The sequence below is a fragment of the Nicotiana sylvestris genome, chromosome 1 (genome assembly GCF_000393655.2).
Source record: "Nicotiana sylvestris chromosome 1, ASM39365v2, whole genome shotgun sequence".
NCBI classification, from domain to species: Eukaryota; Viridiplantae; Streptophyta; class Magnoliopsida; order Solanales; family Solanaceae; genus Nicotiana; species Nicotiana sylvestris.
Window position 1 is genome coordinate 164,826,439 of NC_091057.1, and position 10,820 is coordinate 164,837,258.

Here is a 10,820-nt window from a genome sequence, read left to right on the forward strand (position 1 = left end):
TTCTTCTGAAATAAAAGCCGAAATATGCAAACAAAGGACCTGTCTTCCTATAAATCTTTGTCTTCCTATAAATCTGTGTTGCAGAATCTGGAGATTTATAGCAATCACAAAGTATGGATATTGCAAAAAGGGTAACTGCTGCACATAAAAGAATAGCCAAAGGACCTGCTATCCATCCTAATTGTGCTATGCTCCATGCAAGTGATAGGAATCACCATGTCTGAAGCACTCATAGTGCTGGGTACTGCATTGTTCTCCTATATTCTGCACTCTAAAATTCTGATATAATGGATCCACCACCTTTGCTCATAAGCAAATCTTTAGTATTTGATTGGATAACTAAATCAGATGCACTATTTGATCTCTTCAGCCTAGTCTTAGCCTCATATGCAACAATGGCAGAAGCATTGTCAACATTAGATTATGAATTTCTAAAACTTCAGCTCTAGAGCTGAAGTTTTCCAGTTACAACACGAAAATTTACTACACGAAAACTTCAGCTCTAGAGCTGAAGTTTCCCATTTACTACACTAAAACTTCAGCTCTAGTATATAATATTAATAGGTGGTAAAAAAACTTCAGCTCTAGAGCTGAAGTTTCCCAGTTACAACCCAAAAAACTTCAGCTCTAGAGCTGAACTTCAGGCCCCGCTACTAGAATGCTGAAGTTTTGCGTGATTCTCTTTGCTACTTCAGCCCCGTATGCTGAAGTTATGCGAAAAAGCGGGTACGCTTGTAATTTGTTTTTGCAAAGCGGGCACAAGTTAAAATGTGACACAAAAAACGGGTATAGATGCAAATGACCCAAGTTGAATGAGTTCCATATGTATTGGGCTTTTTTCTTTTGATCCGTTGCAATGTATATTTCATCTTATGTGTTAAACATTCTTTATTTTTATTTTGTAGTTAGTCAAATACCATAGTCAAAAATAAAACGGAGAGAGTAATCTTTTTGTTTTTCTTAATGGGAGAAAAAATTAATCAAGATCGATTGCTGAACAGAATATCGGATACACCAAAAAGTCAAAAATCAAAGGGGCGAAAAAACGAAAGAAAAACGTGGTGGGTAAGGTTGTTTTTTTATTTAATAGAGTACTAATTTGTTTATTTTTGCAAATCGCAGGTCGACAGATGAAAGTCAAAAACGGTGCATGTCCTGGAGAGTACATTCATTTCTATACTCCTGGTGAGTTAAGTCCATAAATCCAATCATACATAAACAGTGTTTTTACAGTTTATATCTGAAAATCCAGAATATTTGAATTTCTTGTTCCTCATCCAAATTCCAATTATCCCATATTTCACCGTCAATCGTTTCAAATATCTCCGTTAATTTCATTTCCCGGCGACGATGTCGACGGCGAGAGCCGGTAACGATGACAGTTCTAACGGAGTTGATACGACGCCGTTGCTCACCGATCAACTCTTTAGGAGCCGACGGTTAGCGCGCCGTGCCCCAAGCCTAAGAGGAGCGGCTCGATTTCTCCGGCGAGCAAGTAGCCGGCGAATGTTGCGAGAGCCGTCGAGGCGCGTGAGGGAAGCTGCAGCGGAGCAAATTGAGGAACGGCAGAGCGATTGGGCATACTCTAAACCTATAGTGATACTAGATCTTATCTGGAACTTAGCTTTTGTGATTGTCTCGGTTTCGGTGTTGATTTTGAGCCTTGATGAGTCACCTTCTATGCCTTTGAGGCTTTGGATTGTTGGATACGCTTTACAGTGTTTGCTTCACATGGTTTGTGTTTGCGTTGAGTATAGACGCCGAATTCAGCTTAGCAATCCTGCTACAAGTTTGAATTCTGAGCAGAGTAGCGTTGCTGGAGGTTGGAACGGTTCAAGTTCGGGAAGTGACGGAGGGGAAGCTGGCGATTATCACACCGAGAGCCGTCAGAATGAGGATGAAACTAGGTATAATCTCTCTTTTGAAGCATGTGATTTGATGAATATATTCTTAATAATCGAAAAAGTAAATTCTTCTGTTGCTTTTGCTGTTGCTTATTCATTTCATTGATTCACTTGTTAGGTTAGAACAGGCATTTTAAGTTGAATACTAGTATGTATAGTTTCTTGGTTAAGGTATTAGTGGCTCAGATTCTTGTAAATGAATTAGTATACTCATGTGCTGCCTTTCAGAGTTATCATGTGGAGAATTGGAAATCCATGTTACTAGTGCATTTGAAACACATAGGTACTGGTCTGTTAGGTGGGAGAAAGGTTCTCTATGCTGCTGAATATGTAACTATGAGGCTTGACGCTGTTGAAATTGATGCCTGTTGTGGATAATTAAAGCTTGTCCTTAATCTTATAAGGAAACCAACCAAAAAAAAGTTTGTTGCCAATGAGTGTAAAAATGCTTGAAACAGTGTTCTTCTTCTGTTGTTAGTTATTTCGTGTCAATACCTCAGTGTTTCTAGAAGACTAGAATTCTATGCCCGTGCCTCAGAATGTTTTAATGATTCTTAATTTATTGTTCAGTGTTGCTAAGCATCTGGAATCTGCAAATACCATGTTTTCTTTCATTTGGTGGATAATTGGTTTCTATTGGATATCCGCTGGTGGCGAAAGTTTGACTCATGATGCACCTCAACTTTACTGGTTTGTCCCAAACGAGTCTCTGATCTCTGTAATTGTTGTGATATACTTTGGAGTGATGCTGATTTGGGTTCTTTTGCAGGCTTTGTCTCACATTTCTAGCATTCGATGTATTCTTTGTTGTTATATGTGTTGCCGTGGCTTGTCTCATTGGAATTGCTGTTTGTTGCTGCCTACCGTGTATCATTGCTATTTTATATGCAGTGGCGGACCAGGTAGTTCTGTAATATTTTTTACCTTTTATAGTCACAAGGTACATGTAAAAACTGCTTTTTGGGATCTAGTTCCAATTGTCAGCTCAAAAACAGTCTTGCTAGGGTAAGCAATAGATCGTGGAAATATATTTTTTGATATCATATTCTTTTGTTTCATCCCTTTGTGTTTGATTATGGTTCTAATTAGCACCTCTCTTTTGATCTCGTGGTTAACGACTTAACGTAGATGTTCTTTTTCAGGCTAGTTGTTCATGTGTTTTTCTCTCATGGATGGAAATGTCATTATAAATTATTAAATCCAAAGTAGAACAAGAAGTCCCAAAGATGTACTCTCACCTATGCACCCCCCCCCCCCCCCCGAAAAAAAGGCATATAAGTAGACGGTAGAGACCTCCTTTTTCATGAAGTAATTCATTGATAGGCATCAAGAAGATGCAGTAACTACAGAAGAGAGTTAGTCCTATACATGTGTAGCCCCTAAATTACGATCAATGAGCTAACAAAATTCAAAAAGAAAAAGTATTATTTACGAAAGTCGAATTACTCCAGCAAAAGAGGTTGGAGAAGATATTTAGCTTTGAGGAGGGAGTGTTGGGAGTTGAGATCCCATAAAAACATCTGCGGTTCATACATACCAAAAAATACCTACGGGGGCTATTTTCCAGACTCTTTTGATGGATTTTCCAACTTTCCATGAAATTCAGTTTTCATACGCTTCCTTAATACTATATTAACCCAGTGTACTCCAAAAATTGACTAGAACATGCTCCAGATATTAACAACTACTTACACTGGAGAAATAGATGACTTGTGCTTCTGCATTTTGGTGGCACACCACACATGTAGCATCTCTTACAGAGTATAGTCTCTCTCTTGTTGAGATTGTCCTGGGTCAAACATGCTTCATTCAGTTTTGTCCAGCTGAAGTGTATTGCTTTGGTTGGAAGTTTAGTTTTCCGTATCAACTTCCAAAGTCATGTTTCAACCATACCATTAGGCGCACAATAGTGTTTAGTATGTCCAGGGACAGGTATGGCGGGCTGCATATTTCCCCCTATCAATTGCCCCCTTAAATTATATGTTGCCTAGTTTTAAAGCCTGGTGCCCTGTAGAATTCAGAAGTTGGTCTTTGTCTCCTATCATCCTCCTTATTGTCCAGCCTGCTTAGCTTGCAAAGCTAGAGTTTACTTCAGTACTTTTAGAAAAAAGGCAACTTCCAATGAAACAGAGGGAATAATCTGTGACTGAACTATGTAGACTTGATTTTGGTTTACTGGTAGTCAATTTCTTTGCTGAATCCACATTTTTCTAGTTCCTATTCGGATTCACGTTATTCTAAGACCTGAATAATTTAGTAATTGGGGCCTTGGCTTTTCCTTTTGAAATCCTCCTAGGCTAATCTAGAAAATGTTTGTAGACAAGCATCCATGATCTTTGAAACATGCATCTAACATTCGTGTTTTAACTGTCTTTTCCATTCATTGCTCCGATCAACAACAACAAAAAAAAAACCCAGTATAATCCCACAAGTGGGGTCTGGGGAGGGTAGTGTGAATACTTCTTTGGCCTACCTCTACCTCTCCTCAAACCGCTCCGATCAGTTGAGTATAAATCATACACCCTCCAAAAGTCAAGTCTGGTCTGTACTCTTTGGGGACTGAATATGCTTACCAACCCGTTTTCACCCATTTACCCAATTCACTAGTAATAATACTCGTTTTCCCCAGATTCCCTTCTGTGGCTGATTCTCCAAAATTGAATTGATACCTAGAAGAATGTTGATATCATCCTTCATATTATTATGGTAGCAATTTGCTTCAACTTATGTGTCGCAGTTGCTTTAGGATCTTGTGATTTATGCGAAAAAGCCCTATAATTTACCAAATGGTATTGGTTAACATGGTGGAAATGATGTGCCTGATAATTGTAATTAGTGGTAAAATGATATTTCCAATTACTCGATATTTTTGGTAATTTAAATTTAATATCATAGGGTCTTATCTTTGTTTTATTATTCGCTCTTTCTGTCGAATTTCACGAAATGAGATAACCTATGTTTACATTATGCAATTCCATCTCTGAAAGGAATTGGAAGATGTAACTGAATAGTCTTCCTGCTTTTAATTGATATAGTCTTGAATAAATAAATAAAAAAACAGCCTTTATTTTCTATTTTATGCTATTGGTTGTGTCTCTTGCTTTCTGAAGATTCTCTCTTTTTGCATCAATTGTCTGAACATCTTTCTCAATTTTACTTTTTTCATGAGATAGGAAGGAGCAACCAAGGAAGACGTTGAGAGGCTGCCTAAATACAAGTTTCGAAAACTTGGTGATTTTGAAAAACAAAATGGCGAGATTCAAGAGTCATTTGGAGGAGTAATGACTGAATGTGACACTGATACACCCATTGAGCATGTTCTCCCATTGGAAGATGCCGTATGTTCTATACATTTGTTGTTCTTTGATTATAAAATTTCACAAAACCTAGAGAACTTCCCAATCCTTCTATAAGTTGATTTCGTTCATTCTTGTCTGTTGCAGGAATGTTGCATTTGCCTTTGTCCCTATGAAGATGGAACTGAGCTGCGTGAGCTCCCTTGTCGTCACCATTTTCACTCTGCCTGCATAGATAAGTGGTTGTTCATAAATGCCACCTGCCCTCTTTGCAAGTTCAATATACTTAAAAATGGCAATCAAAGTAGTGGCGAAGACGCATAAATCAGCTTAATGCTATGCAGCCATCACAATGGAGATCTTGTACTTCTGGGTGTTGGTACCAGGTTCAACCTCTAGTAGGTGCTTATTTATTCACAAATCCTAGCGCTCGCTTCTTTTGTCATGTTGTAGCGTGTATTTTTGTGGGCTTACATGTTTGTAAAACATTTCTTGTTCTGTATCATATGTAGATGTTTAATTTAATCTGAATTAACGTGTACGAATTCTCATCATCTTGATGTTTGAGATGGCTCACACAATCATAATGCGAATGGTAATCGGACCTTTTTCCCCTTTTTCCCCTAATAGGACAGGTTCTACTACTGTTCATCCTGCAATTGTGCATTTGTGTTTGTATTACAAATGGCTATCGACCACATATTGTTTTTTCTTAGTACTTATCCGATATTACCAAATAGCCATGTATTTCACTGCATGTAGCAACTGACTGCCTAACTCACTCAAAGGTAAAAGCTTTCAGAATATGCAAGAAAAACGAAGAGTGCACTAAGGGAACCAAAGAGAATTGGAAAGATCAAGAAGAGATTTCTGAGCTCAAAAGCAAAAAACTTGGCTTCTAAATAGGATCTCTGCTTCAAAAAGATGCGGAAAGTCGGAAAGGAGAAGAGAGGATCTCTATTTTATAAGACAACATTTGATTGGGCAGGTTTTAAAAAGAGAAAAAAATTACTTAAAACACACATTTGGTAAGTATATAACATACCAAAAACTCTTTTAGAATCCAGTAGACTTAAAGAGTGACACTAACGATAAATTGAGAATGTTGGAATCAAAGAATTTTCAGATAGAGAAAGCTATCAATCTTTTTGGAATAAATTGAAAAAAAACAGTGTCATATAAAAAAAACGGATGGAGTGTACAATTTTAATATTTATTAGTATTTTCTATAAAGAAAAATATTTGAAAAGTCTATGTACCACAACTTACATAAATGTTGGATTAGTGAAATATCACCCTCTTGACTTAAAATCTGAAATTTAGCCCTGTTTAACATTTGGAATATCATTTTGTTGTTTTCTTGTTCACGTAAGAACATCCTTTCAAGAATTTAACATTTCGACTCACAATATGCTTTTGCACCTTTATTTCAGCGGCCGAAAAAAAGGACCAACAACTTTCCATGTTTTGTTTCAATCTTTTGACTGACAGCGTTGAATCCATCACCTCTCAAATCACCTATTATTCGCAAAAGTAACCCTTTTCTCCGTTTGGGTCTTGCTGTTTCCAACATCACAACTTAAGTCGAAAACCTCCCTCCTATTGGTCGATCTGGGGGTAAAGGGTACAGTAAGATCAAATATGCCCTCTTGCTTCTTTTTCTTTTTTCTCGACTGCGAGAGACGTTTACTTACTGCTAGTTTTCTAATTCAAATTTGTTAGTACATAAATTGGATTTTGATTCTATGTATTCTCTCCATCTCAATTTATCTTTAAAATTTCTATTTTACGTTATGATGAATTGATTTACATTATTAAAAGGTAGCCATTTGCTTATGAAATGGAATATGTGATCCGCTTTATTTGCCCTTTGCTATACTAAATACTTCACAAAAGCAGCATATGTGCCAACGCAGATCTCCGAATCCTACGGCGTGATTACGTAATAAAACCAACGAACGCTCTATTTTGCTCAAGTCAACTCCTCTCTTCCAATTTCCACCCCTTCTTGTTCGGTAAAGCCTCTCTCTCTCTCTCTCTCTCTCTCTCTCTCGCTCTCTGCTATACAAATGGTGGGAGATGTTTTGCGTTGATGTCTATGGTATATGTATTACCTTTTTGTAGTGTCGTATGTATCAGAATGTTTTCTTCGCCTCACTCTCCCACCGAGTTTTAGATTTCTGCCAATATTTGTTTTTGGTTGAGGAGGTTTCCTTATAAACCTTCTTTTCCCTTTCATGCGATAGAATATGGAATTTCATAACTTAACAAATTTTACTTACTGAATAGTTCATGATTCTGTGCTTAATGTTGTTATTAGCTGCAAGAAGCTCTTGATCATAATATTATCCCCCAATGGCTGAGGATAATAGAGTTCCAGTTAAGCTTGAGGTTCGTGGTTTTCTCTTTACAACTGTATTTGGTAACATGTGACTGAAAATGAATTCTCTGTTTCTTGTATTAAGTTCCTTAACTACAACTTTGGCAAAAATTTGCAGGGGAAGTATGCTGCAATGCTAGTGTGTTGGCTTTTGGGCAATGGGTGCCTCTTTTCTTGGAATAGTATGTTAACTATTGAGGACTATTATGTCTATCTATTTCCGGTACTCTTTAGTCCTATCAAATTATATTTTTTAATCGTGGAATTTATCTACAGTTCACTTATTCCGAAACTCTGTATGTTGACTTACTCGTGTTACTCAGTAACAATTTGAATTTGCTAAGATCAACAAGTAAGCCAAGCACAAATTTAGCTTAACTTTTCTAAGCATTCAACATAGTAGAGTATTTAATCTTGTTTGTGCGTCATGGTTCTTCTCGAGTTTAGGACAACAACCACTATGAACTTAGGAGTAACGAAATGCCCAAATCATTGACAAACTATGTATATTTAGCCGACACCAACCTCCTCGGGATTGAGTCAGAGTTGTTGTTATTGTTGTTTAATTTGTCCTCTTGTTATTAGTCAAGATTTTCATGTGCCATAATACTGGAATAAGGTTTGGTGCTTCGCACTAGAATGAATGTCTTTTGTCGATTTGTCATCTATGTTCCATTTAGATTTTTATGACATCACCTGTGGTTAGCTAAATATTAAGTTTTGGCATTTAATTCTATTGAGATTTGGTTTTTACACAGGATTACCACCCCTCCAGAGTCCTTACCCTCATATATCAACCATTTGCACTAGGAACGCTTGCAATACTGGCTTACAATGAGGCGAAAATGAATACGAGGAAAAGAAATCTTTTTGGATATAGTCTTTTCTTCATCAGTACGCTCTTAGTTCTTGTTGTAAGTACTATATCTGTTTTGTCTCAATTTTCGAGTATAATGATAGTTGACTGTCTTCATTAAGGTAATAGTGTCATAACCATGAACTATCTAATTTGGTTTTTGTGTTCCATGAATTGGTAGTTGGATTTAGCTACATCTGGTAAGGGAGGGCTGGGAACTTTTATTGGAATATGTGCTATCAGTGGTGCCTTTGGAGTTGCAGATGCCCATGTTCAAGGTGGAATGATTGGAGACCTTGCATATATGTTACCTGAATTCATACAGGTTTATTTTCTACCTACTGATATATTTCACCTTTTGCGATCCTTTATTCGTTTACGATTTTAAGAATTGTTCAAAAAAAAAGTTATTCTGGTGTGAGATTTTCAGTCTTTCCTCGCTGGACTGGCTGCATCTGGTGTTCTAACATCCGCGTTGAGGTTAATTACCAAAGCAGCATTTGAAAATTCAAAGGATGGTCTACGAAACGGTGCAAGTATGTCTTATTCTTATCTTGATACAATTATAGGTTTTTTCTTTTTAATCTATGTTGCTTGTTGCAAATGATCCAAATTGCTGAAGACAAACACAAAACAACTTATAGACAGACCTGGGCTTATATTCTGCTAGCTACCGTTAATATTATTTTGAATAATCAAATATTCAGTCTATTGCTATGTTTTTCTCTATCCCCTAATAAGCATCATAAATATTCTGCAATTATCTGCTGCAGTTCTGTTCTTCTCTGTATCTACATTCTTTGAGCTGCTTTGTGTCCTCCTATATGCATTTGTCTTCCCAAAGCTGCCGATAGTGAAGTACTATCGTGCAAAAGCAGCTTCAGAGGGATCAAAGACTGTTGCGGGTGACCTTGCTGCAGGGGGAGTTTTCAAACATGAAGGATCAGAAACAAAGGTTTTTTACTTTTCTGAAATCTATTGGGCATTGTACCTTGTGTTTAGTGCTATCAACACAGTGCTAATACTTCTGATCTTGTGTTAACTCCATTGTAGAGTAAGCATGGTCCTGAACATGTGGAGCGACTTAACAACAAACAATTGTTATTACAAAACATAGACTATGCAATAGATTTGTTTCTTATATACGCTCTAACATTATCAATTTTCCCGGGATTCTTGTCTGAGGATACTGGATCTCACAGCTTAGGATCATGGTTGGTTTCCCACTTACTTCAAGCTATTGTACTCGATAAATGTGCAGTGACTCATTTACAGTCTAATATTTGCATGAAACTCATTCTAACATTTGTATCTATTTTCAATCCATCGCGATATGTAGGTATGCACTTGTCCTTATTGCAATGTATAACGTGTGGGATCTCATAGGAAGATACGTGCCATTAATCAAATGCTTAAAACTGGAATCGCGGAAAGGGCTCATGTTGGTGATTCTCTTGAGGTTTCTACTTATCCCTGCCTTCTACTTCACAGCCAAATATGGTGATCAGGGCTGGATGATTATGCTCACATCGTTCTTGGGACTAAGTAACGGCTACCTCACAGTCTGTGTCCTCACTTCTGCACCAAAAGGTTACAAGGTTTGTTAATTCTCTAACTAGTTATCTTTAAAGCCACTACATTCTTGTATATCATACATTGATTAATAGCAATATATTTTGGGTTTATGCTCTTATAGGGACCAGAGCAGAATGCCTTGGGAAATCTTTTAGTCTTGTTTCTTTTAGGAGGCATATTTGCTGGTGTAACTCTAGATTGGTTGTGGCTTATAGGCAAAGGTTGGTAAGTATCATATCAGCTACTTTTCAAAGTTCAGATTTTCTTCATTTAATCTCAACAGAGGTGTCTCTCATCTAATTTCATCCAATGTAAATAGCCATGATGCTATGTTCGCCAGTACCATAGCGGTGGTTTTTCTTCTTGTTGATTGATGGTTTTTTTTTTTGGTTAATTTCCTTATGCATTAATTTGTCCTTCGTTCTTAAGGCTATAGTTGTGTTGATTATCATTAAATGGAATGGAATTATGATAGACCTATTTTCAATTAGCTGAACCTTGTATACATTTTGTTTCTTTTAATTTCCTCTAATGGAGTACAAAGACATTATATGAACTTAATTCGCATATTTCCAATATAGCGTTCACAAAATACATCCCTGAAAAGTGAAAACGCTCGCATTCATCAACTTAATTAACCACATTCTTTGGATTGAGTTATTTTAAAAGCATGCCTCCGCCACGTGCAATTACTTTGTTTTTTTCTTCTTCTTTTTTTAAAGCGCATTAACTGGGAGGTGACAATTCCCAATTATAAAAGACTTTAAGCAATAGGTGAGAAAAAAAAGAGACTTTAATTAGTACTATGT

General features: G+C 36.9%; 2 protein-coding genes across 7 annotated transcripts; both read left to right on the top strand.

Moving 5' to 3' along the window:
* The first annotated feature begins 1,111 nt into the window (after positions 1–1,111).
* On the top strand, positions 1,112–5,827 carry LOC104227917 (E3 ubiquitin-protein ligase At1g63170-like). Its single transcript, XM_009780296.2, has 5 exons — positions 1,112–1,907; positions 2,475–2,594; positions 2,674–2,806; positions 5,078–5,242; positions 5,348–5,827. Exons 1-5 carry the CDS (start codon positions 1,351–1,353, stop codon positions 5,522–5,524), a joined length of 1,152 nt encoding a protein of 383 aa, XP_009778598.1. The 5' UTR covers positions 1,112–1,350; the 3' UTR covers positions 5,525–5,827.
* A 716-nt stretch (positions 5,828–6,543) lies between these two features.
* Positions 6,544–10,421, top strand: LOC104227916 (equilibrative nucleotide transporter 3-like). Of its 6 annotated transcripts, none has more exons than XM_009780291.2 (11): positions 6,544–6,829; positions 7,117–7,215; positions 7,521–7,591; positions 7,699–7,803; positions 8,339–8,494; positions 8,618–8,761; positions 8,867–8,972; positions 9,210–9,391; positions 9,490–9,650; positions 9,776–10,034; positions 10,133–10,421. In XM_009780291.2, exons 3-11 carry the CDS (start codon positions 7,556–7,558, stop codon positions 10,238–10,240), a joined length of 1,257 nt encoding a protein of 418 aa, XP_009778593.1. In that variant the 5' UTR covers positions 6,544–6,829; positions 7,117–7,215; positions 7,521–7,555; the 3' UTR covers positions 10,241–10,421. The 6 variants fall into 6 exon arrangements, with proteins under 6 accessions (XP_009778593.1, XP_009778594.1, XP_009778595.1 ...); XM_009780292.2 differs by having other exon boundaries at positions 6,583–6,829; positions 7,100–7,215; XM_009780293.2 differs by having other exon boundaries at positions 6,583–6,824.
* The last annotated feature ends 399 nt before the right edge of the window (positions 10,422–10,820 follow it).